General features: G+C 58.2%; 1 protein-coding gene across 7 annotated transcripts in view; it reads right to left on the reverse strand.

The window, feature by feature from the left end:
• Positions 1–19,034, reverse strand: part of TXNRD2 (thioredoxin reductase 2) — a 32,174-nt gene that overhangs the window by 10,777 nt on the left and 2,363 nt on the right. For 2 of the 7 annotated variants that reach the window (XM_074356038.1, XM_010956956.3), the window contains exons 2-11: positions 18,632–18,697; positions 14,676–14,732; positions 14,226–14,370; positions 13,705–13,779; positions 13,124–13,202; positions 12,636–12,698; positions 11,636–11,706; positions 5,408–5,427; positions 4,627–4,718; positions 3,827–4,001 (exon numbers count right to left, since the gene is read on the reverse strand). In XM_074356038.1, coding sequence (XP_074212139.1) covers positions 3,827–4,001; positions 4,627–4,718; positions 5,408–5,427; positions 11,636–11,706; positions 12,636–12,698; positions 13,124–13,202; positions 13,705–13,779; positions 14,226–14,370; positions 14,676–14,732; positions 18,632–18,697 — 843 coding nt within the window. Of the gene's footprint in view, positions 1–1,613; positions 2,289–3,826; positions 4,002–4,626; positions 4,719–5,407; positions 5,428–11,635; positions 11,707–12,635; positions 12,699–13,123; positions 13,203–13,704; positions 13,780–14,225; positions 14,371–14,675; positions 14,733–18,631; positions 18,701–19,034 lie in introns of those variants that run through there. The other 5 variants (XM_074356040.1, XM_010956957.3, XM_045518039.2 and 2 more) reach the window with 4 other exon arrangements.

Consider the following 19,034-nt stretch of genomic DNA (forward strand, 5'->3'; position numbering starts at 1 on the left):
CACCCTGGGCGACCCTCCTGCAGGGCATGTGGCCCCAGACCTGGCAGAGCCAGGCCACTCTGGGGTCCGCCCAAGAGGAGCACACCCACACACGGGCTTCCTGCAGCCCCACAGAACAGGCCTGGTGGCCCTGGCCTGGGGCTCCTCCAACCAGGCTGCAGCTGGGCTCAGCCTGCCAGCCTCCCCCAGCATCCAAGGGCCATGGAGCACCCAGGGTAGAGAGAGGGGCCCAGCTGCAGTCATGCGGGGCCCCAGGCCTCCATCACCTTCTCCTTGGGCTCCGCGCACCTCCCTGGCAGTGATCCCCTGTGCACACGTGCATGGGGACTGTGCGTGGACCGGCTTATGGTGGGGGCCTCCATATGGTGGTCAGATAGAGTTGGGAAGTGGGGTCTCACTGGCTCCCTTTCCCCTACGTGAGAGGCTCAGAGGTGATCTCACAGTGGACGTGCAGGTGGCGGCTCCTCCACTGAGATAAAGCCTGAAGAAGAGGATGCGACTTCAGGGGCCGTCCCCTGCCTTGTCCTGAGGCAGGCACTCTGGACAACGCACCATGGCCACCTGGGCTCTTCTGACCATGGGCAGGGCTCCCGTGGCCCAGGGACGGACGTGCCAGAGCCTTCATCCTTCCCAGGAGAGGGGTGGGGCCTTCCCTGGAGGCTGGAGATTTGACTGTTTTGGCCCCAGAGGTGGTTCTTTAAAACAAGGCAGAAGCTACACCAGGCCAAGAGTTCGTGCGCACAGGTGTCCACTTGGGACCTCCCGGTCGTGCTCCGGCAGCCCCACAGCCGCCATCCAGACCACAACTGGTTAACTGCGCAAGCGAACTGGAGCCTGCGGCAGGCAGGCTGACTGTCTTCACTCAGCACCGCAATCGCACATCTGCAGACAGGAAATCCTCCTCCTGCGCGTTCCCAGCCTATTATCTGAGACACCTGGTGTGGGTGGGTGACTCACAGACAAACAATGAGCGGGCCCCCTGCACAGCAATTAACTGCTTTAGCTGCTAATGTGTTTAATCCACCACGTGGAGATCAAGGCTGCGCCGGGCTTGCAGGCGGCAGGGCAGACTTCCTCAACCTGCATCCATAGGCCTCGTTGCTGTGGCCCAGGCTGTCCGTGTGGGGCCGTCCACGGGGCACTAGGTGCGTCCTTCCCTTTTTGTTTTAACACGTCAAGTCCAGCTGGTGGGACAGCGCTCGGGCTGGATGGACATGCGGGGGGCGAGCTTTTGCCGGCCGGGCCGCCCAGGGCGGTCTATTTCGACCCCCAGGGTTGGATCATCCTTTATTGCAAGTAGAAATAATGCTTGGTTAAAGGCTTACCAGGTAAACCGGCAGAAGACATTCGCAGTTGTTAAACTGGGAAGTGGCTCCTGAATGTTTACAAAACCCGGCCGGGGCCAGCGGCAGTCAGCACATGCCCGCACAGCCCCAGGAGGCGTGCCAGAAGCCCGCCACCGCAGCGCCGCCTCGGGAAGCAAGGTCAAAGGCCAAGGACTGTGAGAAGCTTCCAGCCCCAGCATCAATCACACCAGGCAGACCGTCTGGGGGTTGCTCTTTTTGAAAATACAAAACACAAAACGGACTCCCGGTGGGGGAGGACTCCAGGGGCCTGGCCTGTCGCCCAGCGGGGCCGTCTGGATGCTGGGAGGACCCCCAGGCCTTCCGAGGGCCTGGCCCCTCGCCCTCTGAGCCGCAGCCCTCAGCGTGGGCTCCGCCGATGGCATCTGGGTGCAGGCCTGCGCCTCAGTCCAAGGGCAGAGGGGGTCGAGGAGAGGGCTGGCGTGCAGAGGGGCCGGTTAGAATGGGGTTCAAAATAAGAAGCCAGTTTACATTTCTGGGCCTGAATAGTTTCACAGTCTTTCACAGTGTTCATCAAAATAAGCCCACTTAAAATGTACTTTCACAATTTGATAAGAACATTTTCTCTGGCGACTCAGTGGATCTTGGTCAAGAAGCACTAAATTCACTCCGGGGCGTCTCTGGTCTTACCCTGGTTCCTCAGGTCAACCCTGCAAAAGTGAGGTACTGACTCCTCCAGGTTTTCTGATTTCCAACCATTTTGAGCAACTCGGAATCGGCGGTAAGGCTCCTCAGAAGCGCCTGCCCCCTGGGAGCCCCACCTGGGCTGGGCGGACGGAGCAGGACAGGCCCTCTGAGTTCTGGGCAAACATGCCCGAGTGGTGTGGACGGACGAGGATTCTGACGGCCACACAGATGCAGGCCTGGCCCCCAGTCAGGGACAGCTGACCAGGCTCAGCGCAGGCAGACCGCGGACTGGAAACACTGCGAGAACGAAGACCTTGATCGTTCCTTAATGTGCAAGTTGACAGATTCTGAAAAAAGACTCCAACCCTGTGGGCTGAGCATCAAGTCAGATGGGTGCCCCAGCAGGTACGCTCCACACCCCTCAGGAGCAGGAACCCCAGGCCCTCCTCGTGGGGAGCCCCTCCCAGCAGCTCTCGACAGCACGGCGGCTGGGCTCTCTGCCCTCCAGCTCCCTCAAAGCCCACGTTCCCTCCAGGCTGACCCTCCCCAGCCCTGGGCAGGGGCCCCCCCAACATCAGCTTTCCGCTTCTCCTTGGGGAGCAGCCAAGGTGCGAGGAGGGCCCGGCCACACTTGCTCAGCCTTCATCCCCACAAAAAGTTGGACCCATGGCTCTTGGAGCAGAAGGTGAGGGGTGGCCGGCCCACATCTGGCTGGGAAAGGCCGGGGCCCCTGCAGTCTTAGGAAATCTGCAGAGTGTGATGTCTGGGAAGGCCGAGAGGACACCCTGTTAGCACGTGATGGCCTGCAGAGCTCAAAGCAACCCACGGGGAGGTATCAGAAGCAAGAAAAAGCCGCTTAGAAGCCATAAATCCTCATCACTTTTCCATTTTGACAACAGCTGGCTTGTGTCCACCCACGTTCACAGCAGTATCTCCCACAGGAACCCAAGTGTCCACCAACAGATGAGCGGGTCAGCTAAACATGCTGCCTACAGCATTTCCCACCTTATCAGGGACGTTCTGACCCAGGCCGCGACACAGATGACTTTCAGGACATACGACAAGTGGAATGAGTCGGACACAAAAAGGGAAATACCGTGGGATCCCACTTACACAAGGCCCCTAAAAGTCACCAGATTCAGAGGCAGAAAGCAGGAGGGTGGGGGCCAGGGGCAGGACGGAGTTCCATCTTCAGCTGAGAAGATGAAAAGTCCTGGAGGTGGACGGATGGTGGTGTGTGGATGGATTTAGTGTCACTGAACTGTGCACTTAAAAATGGTTAAGACAGGAAATGTGATGTTACTCACGTGCTATCACAACAGTAAACAAGTAAAAGATCTTATCCTTTGCATGTTTAAACAGCTACCTTGAAACTAAAGCAGAAAACAAGTCTAATTTACTGAAGAGCACACCTACATATCAAGATTTAAAGCTAACAGGAAAGGTATGGGGTTTTCCCGCAAGGCCTCAATAAACCACCTATCACTGAATGCGGCGGAGAGGACTAACAGTCTCCCAAACGACAACCCAGCTGCCTGCTTCCAGCCGTCTACAATTTCATTTCCAGAACAAGTCGCGGAGTGCGGAGAAAGAGCAGGAGAGCAGAGTGTGCTTGGATCATGTGAGGCGCGAGGCTGGTCAGTGCCATCCCCGCCGGCCTTTGGGAGGCCTGGGAGGTGCACTGTGTGGCGGCGGCCTCCCCGGGAGCCAGCAGGGTGGGGGCGCTGGGGGAGGAGCGGGAAGGCACCGCCCGCTTCTCCAGCGCGCATGAGCACACGGCTCCTCGCGCCTGGCTGTGTGTGCACGCACGAGCACGTGATTCTGCACACCCTTACCTACGGCCCACAGGACGGTGTCAAAGGTGCCTGTGTCCTTCCTGTCAGAGGCGAGGTCCACCCAGGTGACCTGGAGCTGGCCGTCTGAGAGCCTCTCCACTTTCAAGGGGATGCAGCCCCTCAGGAACCGGGTGCCATGAGATGCCATGTGATTTGTGACCAAGGAAGCCATTTGCTGCAAAGCACAAGAGGATGCGCTGTGAGGACCAGGCGGCAGTGAGTGTCCCTGCGGAGGCCTGGGGAGAGGACCTGACCCTGCCGCTCTAAAAGGCAGGGGCCCAATGTGAGCCTGTCCAGAGGAGGAGGTTTGGGGCCCCTATGCCTCCTGCTTGGTGGCTTCCCACAGGGCCCCCCCTCAGGGGCCCATCCTTGCTCTCTGTGGAGCTGAGGGCCAAGCTGGGAGAATGTCATGGAGACTGGCACCCCTCAGACCCCAGAGGGGCTCAGCAAAGAGCCAGGACCGCACTTCCACCCACACATGCTGGCCACTAACTGTGGGAATGACAGGAAGAGGTGGCCTAACCTCACAGCCCAGGAGCTGGCCAGCGTGCCCACCGTGTCCCTCTGGTTCCTGCCAAGCACTCCACGCACATGCTGACCCTCGCTGTCACATGCTGGCGGGTGTTTTATATTTCGCCAGCAACCTCCTCATTTAACTCAAGGGCTGGTTTCTAAAGGCTGAGACCTGGCTCCCAGCCCACACCTGCACCTGCCTGAGCCTGGGGCTGGGGACACACAGCCCCCTCAAGAGGACAGAGCCACAGTGGGGTGGGGCCCACGGGGGACCCACCCAGCGCTACCTGGTCGAAAGCCCGGAGCGGGACACTGCGCATCATGACGGTGGCGTCCAGGCCGAGCCCGGTGAGGAAGCCGGCACACTCCAGGGCTACGTCTGCCGGAGCGGGCTAAGGATCACTAACGGAGCATGACACTAAGGGCCAGGTGGCAAGACCCCCGGTGCCCCCCAGCAGCCCACAGCCCACCAGCCCCATCAGCCCATAGAAGGCTCCAATGCCCCTGCAGACACCCCCACCCCCATCTCTCAAAAGCACGTCCAGGGGGAGCGGGGCTCCCTCCAGCACCCACAGGCCAGGGGGCTTCTGCCTCCATGGGGCATCTGTCCACTCCTGGAGATTAACCAAGGGGCAGCGTGGTGAAGGGCAGGAGATGGCGCCTGGACCTCGGCCAGCAGGCCAGTGCCCTCATCTCCTGCTGGAAGTGCTCTCTCCCGACCCGCCCCTCCCAAGGCCCCTTTCCACCATCCCTGGGGTTCCTGCTCCCTCAGAAGGATAGGGCGTGGGGGGGCCACTCTCCAAGGAGGACCACTGGCCTCATGCTGTGTCCAGCTGCCCGGTCAGTGAGTGAGTGGCTCAGGAAAAGCCTCCAGGAAGCCCTGGCCTCAAAGGTCAGTCTCAAATTGTCCCCTGAGCACAGGTCATCCACCCTGAGTGGCCGCTAAGTGTCTGGTTCCGGGCGGCAGAGCACCCGTCCCGACGGGAGGGAGTGCAGGGGAGGGGCCCGGACTGGAGCTTCTACTCTAAGGACGGCAAGGACAGCAGACCTACACACAGCAAAGGATACAGCTGGCTCCGACCACCAACCTGTTAGCGGGATGGACAGAGAGAGAAGTGAGTCCCACACGTGGCCACCATGAATGCAAGCAACCACCCCAAGTGGGGCTCCCAGGGGGCGGCCCCGAGTATCATGCAGGCCAGCTGTCAGCGGACGCGTCACTGCCGCTGAGTCACCAAGGCTAACTGTTCAAACAGGTCGTCCCAGGGTACAAAACCCACTTCCCAGAGCTCCAGCTGTGAATGATACACAGAGTCGGGAAATTGCCTGGTGGTGAAGGAGTGAGTGGCCGGTGACAAAACAGCACGTCCTGGGGAAGGGCCTGGAGGCGGGACCAACATGCACCTAGCCAGCAGAGCCCTTCTGCCCCAAGGTAAGGTCTACGTTCTGCCTTGGCTCCCTCCGGACCTCCTGCAGTCACCCTGGAAACAGGAGGCGCCAGATCTGGGGAGGGTCCTGCGAAGCACTGTCCATGGACGGAACGCTCTCGGACCACAGAGGCCAGGCTTCACCTGCCCATCCAGCCCCAGCATCCACAGGCCTGAGGCCAGGAGGGTCTGCTCCCCGAGCAAGGGCATCTGGGGGGCGGTGGGACACAGGACACTGGGACCCCGCTGATCCTCTCCTGTTGTTCACCTGCACACACGCACACATGCACACGCATGCAGCACACATGCACACGTGCCCCCCATGCACACATGCACGCACACACGTGCCCACACACACATGCACACACGCACACAGAACCGAGCTACAAGTGGAGACTCCTAGCCCCAGCAGCATGTGGGTGGGCTTGTCAGATCACCCCTCAGCCTTTGAACAAGAGGAGGTGATGTAAGGATGGATAAGCAGATGTCAGCTCTGATCCTGGCAGGTACTAATGATATAATTCCATTTCAAAAGGCGGCATATCCCAGGGAATACTCCTGCCCAGTGCCCCTCGGGAAGGCTTCCTCTGGGGAGCTGGGGACAGGGCTGCGCTGTTGTCCCGTGTGGGGTGAGGGGGCCGAGCCTGGCCTGAGGAGCCACGAGGACGTGCACACACGTTTGTGCCCGGGTGCACTCTCAACTTTATAAACCCTGCCCTTCCTCAGTCTCACGGGGACGGTACAAGCCTTTCTTTAAGACACGAAACTACAAGTTGGTTAAATGCAAGACTTAAATGTAAACAGGCTTGAGCAGCTTTGAACGTCCCACCTCAATGCAAGAACTCGTTGAGAGCATCCGTGTGGAACACGCAGTGCCCTGCGCTCCTGCTCAGGGTGGCCATGGCCTGGGCAGCTGCCTCCGGGCTGGCCGTGCTGTGCAGGCACCAGGGGAGCCCTCTGTCCACCCACTGGGCTGTCCCCGCTGGTCCCTGAGCCTTCCTGCCTCTTAGGGAGTGGCTGGTTGCAACCTGCAGCTTAAAGCCCAGCTCCAGGCAATGTGGTTTCCCAAATTTGGCAAAAGTGTTTTGTTTCCATAGCCCCAGCCCCTCCCCGTGCCCTGCACTGTGAGTACAGGGGGAAAGAACAGGGAGGCAGGGTGCAGGGGGTGGGGGTGGGCAGGGGACGATCCCTATCTCCTCTATGGAGCCCCCCACCCAGCGCCTGGGCCTCCCCCCTCAAGGTCGCAGTGCCCCCACTCCTGGCCACCTAGTCCACGCCTAGTCACTGACAGAGGCACACTCTGGGAGGAGGCAGGCGCCAGTCAGGCCAGGCCTCAGTGGCGTCCTTGACTGAGCATGTGCGGCTGTACCCTCACAGGGGCAGGTGTTCACTGGCTCCGAGGGTCACCTGGGGCTTCTTGTCTCCATGAGGAAGGACTGTCAACAGTGTTGGTTTTCACTCCACCCTTGACCCCACTTTATCAAATAAGAATTATTCTTTGAAAAATGTGGGATCCGAGGTCTCAGCCAGAGAACTCCCTTCAGATGGACTAGGGAAAAACAGTACAGCAGAAAGGGAGGCAGCTGCCGGCACCTGGGCGGCGGGGGGAGGCGGACGCTGCATTTTTACTGGCAGGTCTGAAGCTGCAGGTGGGCTTTGCTGGCCACTGAGGAGACCTCAGCCTAGGTGGGGACTGGGAACCAGGGTGCTGAGCCTGGTGCCAAGGCACAGTGACCACGGCAGGCCCTGCTGGCCCCAGGCAGGCCTGGGGGCTGGGCCAAGGGGGCCTCCGAGGGCCAGGCACCCAGCCTCACGCCATAGCAGGAGACCCAGGACAGGGCATCGGCTCACATGGGGCCTCCACCTGCACCCCAGAGCCCTACTCGGCTCTGTGTGTGTTTGGGGCAGCCCCTCTGTCCCTCTGGTGCCGAAAACACTGACTCGAAGGTATAAGTGCCGTGGGATTAGCCTAATCACAGGGCTGGCTGTCTCCCTGAAGCCCGAATCAGGGAGCAAGCAGGAACAAAGCCCCTCCTCAGGCCCATGGAGCACAGCTGAACCAGTGCTCCACCTGCCTCTCAGTCTGATGGCCCCAACCCGCTCCCCAAGTGGACACTCCCCTCAAGGGGTCAGTCATCCCAGCAAGAGGACACATCTTGAGGGGACACCCACGCAAGGCGAGGGCCTCACAGGGCACCTGGCCCCAGGGCTGTCCTGCCAGCACAGGAAATGCCCATTGAACTGTGGGGCTTGGGTGCCCCAGCGAGGCAGCGGGAGTGGGTAGGGGGCCTCCCTGGTCGGGATCCGCCAGCAGCATCCCCACTCCTCAGGGCCTGATGCTGGGCCCACCTCCCCCAAGGCAGTGTCTCCCTTGACCAGAGAGGTGGTTAGCCAGGCTCAACAGGATGAACCGTGGCCCAGGCAGGTGGCTGGTCACAGGATGTCACACGAACAAACACGCAGGTTAAAAAACAAGTGAAAAACTTCAGTAGCAGTGAGCTTCCCTAAATAAATGGCCATGGGTCTTCCCCTGTGTGCTCAGGAGGAGGACCTGGCCAGTCTCTGGACTGAATGGCCAGCTGACCACCGCTGACAGCAGCTCCGCCACAAAGCCTCACCCCGCTGCACAGAGCCCTTGGGCCCAGGGTGGGGGCCAGGCCAGGGCGTGGCTATGGGAGGGTGGACAGTCCTGGGCTGGAGAGCAGGCTGGGCAGATCCTCAACGGGACCGAGTGGGCAGTTGGGCAGCAGGGCCCTGGTTCTTATCTGGAAGTGATGACCCAGTCGCCCTTGGGCCTGAGGATTAGGAGTCTCCAGTCCTCTCTGCTGCAGAGAAGCCCAAATCGCCCACTCAGGGCCCCGCTCTGCAGAGAACTGACCTCCAGACACGGAGGGGCTGAGGGCATCCACTCCCCACCATCAGGGCACCGAACAGTGGCAGGAGGCAGGGACCAGGGTATCCAAGCCCCCCCAGGCAGTCCAGACCCAGAAGGCCTCACTGCGGAGGTGGCCCTCGGAGACACCACGGGGGAGGCGGCACTGCTGCAGGGCCTCCTGGATGGCCGAGCAGAGACGTCCACCACTTCAGGAGGCCTCCAGGCCCAGGGGCAGCCCTCGGGTCCATATTAATTTCAGCTCCATTTTAAAGGCGAGTTAAAATAAACACAGGGAATATTTATATGGCAAATAAATCTGGCAGAAACAGCCCCTCGGAGTGTGAGCTGAGGCCCCCCTTAGCCCAGCCCAAGCTGATAAAATACAGAAATGCTACTGTAGACCCTCGGGCTTATTTTGACTGCGCGGAGGAATGTAACGAGTAAACACTGACTCCGTATCACACTGTTACAACTTGCATTCACAGCTCTGCACAAAAGCTGCATTTCACAGAAGCATCGTACAGGGATATATCTCCAGCTTAATTTTTAAAAAAACCATTTCCTCACATAAATCATGCTCAGAATGAAACGGGTGACTGATACATTGCAAACACTTTTTTTCTTAAACAATAACATACCTAGATTCCTTTTAAACGAAAGAGTTTAAAAAAAAAAATCTTCCAAATGTTTTTTTTTCCCTGGAGAAAATAAACACTGCTGTTTCTTTCCTGACCCAAATATCTGGGGCTGTGTCCTCCCGGCCACGCGGGCTGCTGCCCCAGCACAGGGTCACCGTGAGCCCGCCTCCGTCTGCAGCCCCAGGCTGCCCCTCTGTGCACCCAGCCTCCGGTGAGCAGCAGGCGGGGAGAGACCCCAGACATCGGCCCCTCTTGGGGCTGGAGATGCTTTTAAAATGCAATGAGAAAATAGCAAATAAAAGAAAACAACAAAACACATAGGACCTAATTTAACAAAAGACTGGGATTCAGAAGATGCTGACTTTCGGTGATGGGCAGAGGTGACCAGAGCACTGGGCGGGGAGCCAGGCTGCGGGCGGCTGCACAGTCAAGGCCGTGTGACCACCAGGTCTCCAGAGAGCACCGTGCAGGGCTGGCAGAGCGCCTCCCTCACCCAGAGAACTCAATGTGAAGACAGCAACGCGGGTCTGAAGGCCGCGCCAGGCACCTGCGATCCGTCAGGGCCGGAGCAGGACGGGCTCTGCTCGGATGAGCTTCCAGGGCTGGCTGGAGGGGCCAGTGGTCAGTGCGCGGGACCCCCAGGCCCAAAGGAAAATTCAACTGTAGGACCCACAGGAAATCCAGGCCTTTCATCGAAAACTTGAGGGTGGAAAGGCCCTCGCTGAACACACAATAAATCTAACAGCCACCAAGTGTAAACAGAGCCTGAGCTACACTGAGAAAAACAAAACACCAGCATGTGCACGAGGTAAAGACACGACAAGCCGAGACAATCTGCTGCAGTGACAGCAATTCTCAGCCCCGACAGGCACCTGCAGGAGATGAGATGAGAGGGACCAGGGAGCCTGGGAGATGAGAGAGACCAGAGAGCCCGGGAGATGAGGGAGAACCAGAGAGCCCGGGAGATGAGGGAGAGACCACAGAGCCAGCCAAGGACCAGGACGGTGATGCCCCTGCACCCGCTCATGCCCAGACACACCCTCACCCTCACACACACTCTCACACTCTCACTCACACACTCTCACACTCAGACATACACTCAATTTTAAGTGGCCAATAAATACACGACTGATAACAGCAATCGCAAATGAAACCAGGCCACGTTTAACGTACAGGACAAAGATAAAAGAACAAACAACCCAGATACTACAGCACAAAGAAAAAAGTGGCAGCGTGATGTCACACAAATTAAAAACCAACCTCGGCCTGGAGCCCCGGGGGAGGTGGTAGAAGGGAGCTTGCCCGGGGCGCTGAGTTAGGGTCAGGGTCAAGCGACCTGCCCGCCCCTCCCCAGGGAGCAGGAGAGGCCGTGTCTCTTCGCACCTCACAGAGAAGCCGGAGAAGCTGAGGCCATGTCAGGAAGGAAAGCAGCCACCAGCAGGGCACGCCACCCACCCCAGGACCAGGGTTCCCCGCCCACGGAAACACCCCGGACCTGCACACACGACACGTAAGAAGCACTTAGACGGCACCAGATGCGCACCGCAGGTTTCACTGCAGTGTTTATGACCCCGGAAAGAGAGGACTGAGACAGTTGTGAATGGTGGGAAGTCACACGCCCTCTGAGAGCCGCGCCCAGCCCTGAACAAAGGAAGTGGAGAACGTGAACACAGCAGGTGCACACACACACGCGCAGCACATTCACACACTCACGTGCACACACGCACGTGCACAATGGCCTCGCACATGCTGACATGTGCACGGTCACACCCGCACATGCCTGCCCACCAGGCACCCTTTGCCTTTCTTTGCATAGCAGGTCCCCAGCCGCCCAGCACTGATGGCTGAGCCTCTGCCGCCCTCTGGTGGCCTCCCTGGTCCCTGCGCGCACGAGGTCCCATCGGTTCCTGGACCCAGGTGCTACACACTGCACTTCCCAGGCTCAGGGAGCCCGCACCTGGTCACACTGCAGGCCTCGCTTCCCCTGCTGTGCTCTGGGCTCTGAGGCCCTTGGAGCCTTTGCTGAATTCAGGGAGGCCAAGGGGACACAGGTGAAGGGGAGCTGTTTGGCCAGGGCTGGAGGAGGGCCTGCTCGCCCTGAGGGTCCTGAGGACCCACTGGGACCCCGGGGCCCTTGGGAACCTGCTGAAACCAGTGCCCCAGACAATAGCGGCCATTCCCTTGTGACTCAGGTGCCACCACTTCCAAATAGTCATGGGAGAGCGTGTCGGCCCCCGCATGGGCACAAGGTCTTTCCCTTGGGGAAGGGAAAGAACACACTAAGGAGGGCACCAGCGTGTCCGAACTGCTGGCTGTGATGCAGGGGTGGGGGGAGCAGGCTCGCCTTGGGCCTTACGTTCTTCCTGGGGATTCCTTCAGCCAGAAGATGTCGTCACTTGTAATCCCGTATTCCAAGGCACCTTCAATCTATCCCGAATAAAGGGGTCAGCGTGAGGCCAGTGTCATCTGGCTGTCCCAAGACTCCCCTAGAGAGGATGCCCAGTTTTCAGAAGCACCCAGCCCCTGTGTGCTGGCCTCCCTGCTCCAGACTTCTTTTCAGGTGTGGCCTCTGGGGCAGGGGGACCTGGACGCTCCCTGGCTGTGCAAGGTTGGGAGGCAGCCTTCCTTCCTCTTGCTCTCCACAATCCCCAAATCAAGACCCAGGGCTGTGGGGAGGGAGGGGTGAAGTGAGGCTGGCCAGCTCTGAGGGTGCCAGGTTGAAGGCTGGATGTGAGCAACCAGGCACCCCAGAGGGATAGCACAGGGCGGGGGCCCTCTGCCCAGGATGGTTCAGGTTTCTCAGCAGGTGGGGGACACATGACCTGAGAGAGTAAGGTGTTCTGGGAGACAGGAAATGGATTTCAGACAGTTTACAGTTCCAATTGGCAAAAAAAATAAAGTCAGGAATTTCTAAAGATTGCCCAAGGAAGGCCAAGAGTTCTGAATATCAAAGGGACCAAAACACACCAGTCCTGCAGGCGTGGGGTGCGGTGGGCCACCCCAGGCCGGGAGGAGAGACCCTGGCCACTAGGGTCTCCCCGGGGGCCCGCAGCCCCGCCTCACTTCCTCTGGGTGAATGGCCAGCCCCTAGCAGGTGCCTCGGGAGATGTGTGTGGGGCTGAGGTGATCTCGGAGCTGATCATGGCCTCCAGGGGCTTTAAGTGGAACCCACACAGGCAGCCAAGGGAAGAGGGAGCCACTCTGGGCCTCGGTGACTGGGAACGGGCAGCCCGCCTCAGCAAAGGGGATCCAAGAGCTCACATAAGGATGCCACTTGGGGAAGGGGGTGCGGAGGGGAAGATGGGCATCACCCAACCACTAGTGGGTAGCACAGCGAGGGTGCTGAGGACACTCACGTGCGTGGGGTACCTCGGCCGGCCCCCGGTAGCGATGACGATGTGCTCGGCTGAAAGCAGAGTCTGAGAACAAACCGTGAAAGCTACGGTCACCCACACAAAGGCTCAGCCAGCTTTCTGATCAGCCCCTGCCTTGCAGCGCAGACCCTGGGGCAGTAGCCCAGGCCCGGGAACTGGGGGCCGTCCAGGGACCAGGGACAGGCAGGAGAGGTTCTAAATCCACAGTTTACAAAGCGTCCCACAGGCAGCAGGTCTCCTGGATCCCTGCAGAGGCCTCCAGGGGTGTGGCTGCCCCGGGAGGCGGGCAGCCTGGTGTGACTCCCCCTTCAGAAAGAATCACGATTGGCCTCGGAGGAACATCTTGTTGGTTCCTGCTGTGATGACTACTGAGGATAGAGCTGAGGCCAAACAAAGCCGAGGTCTGCTCCTCCAGGCCTGCAGACTGGCCGGGCCTGTCCCCCAGGAGCCCCAGTGAGGCGAGCACTCACCTCTTTCCCACCTTTTGAGACACCGCAAACCGTGTGTTTATTGACAAAGCTGGCCTTAAAGTTAAAGTACTTGACTTTTCTGCAAAATAAAAATAGGATTTTCAAACATTTCCTCTGCAAATGAGGCATCACCTCTGGGATTAAATAGGGAGCACCATGCAGACGGCTAACACGTGAGCCTGGGCCCTGCCTCGCCCCCCAGCCCCATTGCGCCCATGGCTCAGGTGGGGAGAGAGGAGTTGCCATACAGGGACATCCTAAGGGCCCAAGTACAGCCCTGGTGTCTGAGGACAGAGGTGGCCAGGCCTCCCCCAAGGTCAGTCCTGTCACCTGGGCACGCTCCAGCAGGAAGTGGAGGCCCCCATGTGTACCTGTTCTTCCTCTGCCAAAACCCACCAACTTCCTGCTGGGGAGGGAGAGTGTCCAGCAGGCAGCAGGCAGTGAGGCCAGGAGAACAGGCACTCAAGGAATAGGGGTGGCTGGGCCTTGTCCACTTTGAGTTGTCCCCACGGCCAAGCCCTGTGTCCCCAAGGCTCCTGGAGAGTCCTCACAGCCCCACAACCCACGCGGACCCTCCGTACCTGTCCTGCAGCTGGACCCGGTGCCCCCAGTTCAGGGACTTCACATAGTTTTGAACAGCTTCTGCCATTTTCCTCCTGGTAACACAGAACAAAATGTTAAAAAGCACCACACAAGCACCAGCTACAGGTCCCAGCACAGACCATTACACGCAAACAGCCCTTAACAGGAACACCCAGAGACAAAGGTGGGTGATACCTGTCCCCATGGCTGCCACCTGTCCCCATGGCTGCCGCCTCTGTGCCAGGTTTGGGGCTCTGGACCTGTGGGCTCAGGGAAGTGGAGCTTCGGACCACGGAGCTCTGAGCACACCATGGGCCACCTGCTGAGCCCTTGGGTGGGTAGTCCTTCCAGGGGTGGCCTGGGCTTCGTGGGGCATGTGCAGGGGACGAGCAGCCCCCCGTGGCAGGAATCACCAAAAATGCCCGCAAACTTCGCCAAATGTCCGAGGTCCAGAGTTGAGCCTGGGGGAGGGTCCCACGATGGGGTCAGTCATCCTCCCCAGGGGAGGCTGGGTCCTCACCAGTCATGCCGGATGGGCTGGGCCACCTCCCAGCCAAAGTGGGAGGCGTCGTGGAGGCTGCCTCCCAGCAGCGCCGCCTGGTGCATCAGCTTCTTGGGGATGCAGCCGACATTCACGCAGGTGCCACCGAGGCCCCACCTGGTACCTGCCGCAACAGGGAGAGCACACGCAGACCGCACTTGGGTGAGCCGGGCCGTCCCCACTCACAGGTGCTTCAAATCCCTCTGAAGTTGCCGTCTGCAGTGCTGACGGCCCCGGTGCGCCTGCCATGCGAATCTGCCCTCTATCGCGGCAGTGTTTGTTTTAAATGAAGAGGACAAGGAACTTTGAACAGAGCAGCAGGATGCTGTCCAGAGACTGGACAGCTGTGGGTGGGCTAGGCTCAGCTGCCTTCCACACAGGAACCCCCACCCCTGCCCCGGGAGGCATGGCTCCCACAGGACTGCCTACCTCGGGGGGAAGGCTCCACATAGTCCACCACGGCCACCTTCTTTCCCAGCTGAGCGGCTGGAACAACAAGGGAAGCAGGCAGGTGGGCACAGGTGGGGAACAGATTCGGGGCCAGGGGCGGGGACCCAGAGGCCATGAGCCCCAGAGGAGGGATGGGAAGGACTGGGCGGGTGGCTGTCCCCACCGCCTCTGCCACCCTGCTGTGCTGCCCATGGGCGGGCATCTTCACCTCCTCTTGACAGCAACCTCTGTACCGCCCAGCCTGGCAACACTGCCCCTCAACCCTGCCCTGCAACCTGGCTCCAGGCCCAGACATTCAGCACAAGCTCCCTGGAAGGCATCACAGGGGAGGCACTGGCTCTCTCCCCAGGGGGCGTGCTCTCTCCTCTCTGCACACAGACGCCATGTAGGGTGGACTTTGGTCGACCCTGCTCAGAGCCTCTAGGTGGGGGTTTGTCATCTCCTCTCCAGGTGAGGAAATGAAAGCTCAGAGGTCACAAGGCAGGTCCAGCTCAGCCAGCCCCCAGATGGGGAGATCTGGGCTCCAAACTGCACCCCTGCCTAGAGCCTCACCCTGCCTCCCCCAACCACACCCCTGCCTGAAGTCCCCCACCTCCCCCAACCACACCCCTGCCTGGAGCCCCCCACCTCCCCCAACCACACCGCTGCCTGAAGTCCCCCACCTCCCCCAACCACACCCCTGCCTAGAGCCTCACCCTGCCTCCCCCAACCACACCCCTGCCTGGAGCCCCCCGCCTCCCCCAACCACACCCCTGCCTGGAGCATCCCCCTACCTCCCCCAACCATACCCCTGCCTGAGGGCCCCCCTGCATCCCCCAAACACACCCCTCTCTGGAGCCCCCTACCCCTGGCTGTGAGCAGGCTCCTCCAGCCACAAGCCCCAAGTTCTGAGGTCAAGGCTAATCACGGGGTTCCCAGCTCGCCTGGGGAACTGCACAGCCAACCCTCGGCCCTGGACGTGATGGCTCCAAGGGCGCCCGTCTCACACTCAGGATCCCACGAGTGTTTGAAACACCAGTGCTTGATCCATGGCTACCAAGATTAGAACAGAGTTTCAGAATCTTCACTAACAAAACCATTTTGTTCAACTGACTAATGATGAGACCCCAATGCTTGACTTAAAGGCTGTGGCCTCAGAGATTCTTCCAACGTGCCATGGCCCAGGTCCCAGGTCTGACCAGGACAGTCTCTGGACCAGAGGTACCCTCCGGCTCAAAACAACCAGAAATCTAGACAAAATACATGAAATAACGGTTTCAAGAGACTGAACAAAGGAAAACAGGCCAGCGATCTCTGTGAGACAGGAAAGGGACGAGCTGAGAGTCCCTAGGACACTGCACTGGGAGAGCCCAGGCAGAGTCCAGCAGCGTCTCGGGGAGACCGAGGCGGCCAGACTTCCTGAGATACAGGACCAAAGAGGGGCAGGAGCCAGCCTGGAGAAATTATTCCTGCAGCCCAGGGGAGCTTTAAGGAACGTCATGCCTCAGTAGCTGGGAATAATTAGCCCTAGACTGGGCACAGCTCCAGGCCCGCCTAACAGATCTTAAGCAGAAGACTCAAAAAGATCCAACTGTCTCTTACCTGCATCCCGGAATATGCTCAGAAACATTTCTAGGAATACAAAACTATCCAGGAGCCAGCAAGGTGAAGTTCAGTGTCTGCACTCAAAACAAAACTTACCAGGCAGGCAAAGGAGCAGGAAAAACAACCCTTCAAGGGAAAAGCAGTCCATGGAAACTGACATGATGTCAGAAGTAGCGGGAAAGAACATAAAACAGGTATTATAACTGTATTCCAAATGGTCAAAAAGTTAAGCAGCAACATGGCAGCTATGAGAAAGGACCAAAGTCGAACTGGAGGGTGAAAACTGCGTGGAGTGGGGTTCCTGGAAGAGCAGAAACCGCAGCGGCTCGTGCAAGTAAGCCCGAAAACAGGAACAGGAGTGATCCCAAGTGAAAAGCACTCCAGTGAGCCTTGCGGCAGGTTGGCAACATGTAACTAGGCTCCCACAGTGAAGAAATGGTGGTTGAAGAGTCTCCCGGCCTGAGTGGAAGCTATGACGCCCAGTGAACTCCCGCAGGAAGACAAGTCAGCGCTACACCATGGCACACCACCAGCAAACTGCTCAAAACCACCGAAAAGAGGAAATCCTCAAAGCCACCAGAGGAAAAGACACACAAAACCCACGGATGCTCGAGGCCCTCGTACAAGATGCTGCAGTATCTGCAGTAACCTATACTTTAAATCATTACTACATTCTAACACCTAACACAACGTACGTGCTACGCAAGTAGTTGTAAATACAACGTAAATGACATACAAATGACATATAAATAGTTGTAAATACAATGTAAATGCTACATGAACAGTTGCCAGGGTGCAGCAAATTCCAATTCTGCTTTTGGGGACTTTTTGGAATTTAAAAAAATATTTTTGGATCCGTGGTTACTGGAATCTGTGGATGTGGAACCCATGGAGGACAGACTACGCTAAAGGAAAACTGTCGACCTTGAATTACATAGCCAGAGGAAAAAAATCTTTTCAAAATGAAGGCAAAATAAACACATCTTCAGACTTACAAACGCTGAAAGATTTTATTACCCTGGGAGCCACGTTACAGGCAACGTTCATGGACGCCCCTCAGGTAGAGAAACATGATCCCAGATGGAAACTGAGATCCAGAAAAGGGAACAGAGGGCCCCAGAAAGATGACCCTGTGGGCAGAGGTGTTAGCTTTTTCCTCATTGTTCAAATCTCTTTAGAAGGTAACTGAGCAAAAATAGTACAAAGTGTTGTGGGGTTTATAACACATAAAAGTGGAGGGTGTGGTGATGTGGAAGGAGGAGAAAGGAGATGGCACTGCTGTGAGGTCCCCGCGCCGCCCACGCAGGGGAGAGCATCACTCGAAGGTGCACCCTACACACCCAAAGGCAACCACCTCAGACCATGCCTGCACCCGAACCCCAAGTGGACCAACAGCCTAAATGTAAGAGCTGAAACTCTGAAACTCTGAGACTCAGAAGAAAACAGCCCTAAGTTTGTGTGACCTTGGATTAGGCATCAGTTTCTTAGATATGACACTGAAAGTACAGGAAATAATCATCAACCGACTTCATCAAAATTAAACACTTGTGCTGCAAAGAACACCATCAGAAAAGAGAAAAGATAATACACAGACAAAAAAAAAAGTATTTGCAAATTGCGTACCTGATGGGGGTCTAGTGTCTAGAATATATGTGTGTGTGGGTACTCCTATTACTCAGTAATAAAAAAAGACAACCCAATTTAAAAATGGGCAAAGTTTCTGAATAGACATTTCTCCACAGATACACAAATGGCCAGGAAACATGTGAAAAGACACTCTGTTAGTCATTAGGGAAACAAAAGTCAACCACAGTGAGACAGCACCTCACACCTACTTAGGATGGGCTACAATAGAAAAGACAGTATCAAGTGTTGGCAAGGGTTAGGGTCAGGGTTAAGGTCAGGGTCAGGGCCAGGGTTAGGACAGCAGAGCTGGGGATGTGCAGGGTTTACACAGGGATGAGACCGCAGCTGACCAGGTAGGGGGCCAGCCAGGAAGACCCCGTATGCACGTGCAAAACAGCGAGGAGGAGACAGGGGCAGGGGCGGACGGGACCCAGGGTAGGGCAGCAGCCCAGGAGGCAGGCTTAGACACGGGCCACCCTGGCTGCTGTGTGCCGCACAGACAGCTGGGGCTCATGGGGAGCTGGGCGCACTGACAAGGCTGCTGGGTGACCCTGGCAGGGTGACTGGCCCAGAGACCGGCAGGCCGGCTGCAGGGACAGTGCATTCTGCTCATGGCTACTCAGGGCACATACTCATACAGCCCTGGACACAACCACTGCTCTCTCCAAGGGCCTGGAAGCCTGGAGGCCCTGCCACACCGCGGGGTGTAGGATGCAGACACGTACCTTCCTTGGCACAGGCCAGGCCGCCAGATCCCCCGCCGATCACCAGGAGGTCATAGCACTGCTGTCCTGCTGGGTAAGGGGTGAGAGGTGAGGGGGGCCAGGACTAGCCAGGGGCACACATCCCAGAAGCCACAGTTTCCAAAGGGCTGGCAGCTCTGTTCGGTCTAATGTGGCACAGGATGGACTTTACAGGACCAGAGTCCCGCCTGTGGTCTGGGGGACCACCTGCCACACCTCACGCAGAAGGCAACCACACATCCTGAGACTGAGCAGTGCCAGACGAGGCTGGCAGGGGTGGAACCCCCCACATACATACCCCTATGTCAGGAAGGTAACTTAACCGGCAGGACTGCCCCAAACTTAACTTCACCCAATGCTCTGAGCAGACACGTTTGCTCTGAGT

Source organism: Camelus bactrianus, chromosome 32 (genome assembly GCF_048773025.1).
Source record: "Camelus bactrianus isolate YW-2024 breed Bactrian camel chromosome 32, ASM4877302v1, whole genome shotgun sequence".
Classification (NCBI taxonomy): Eukaryota; Metazoa; Chordata; class Mammalia; order Artiodactyla; family Camelidae; genus Camelus; species Camelus bactrianus.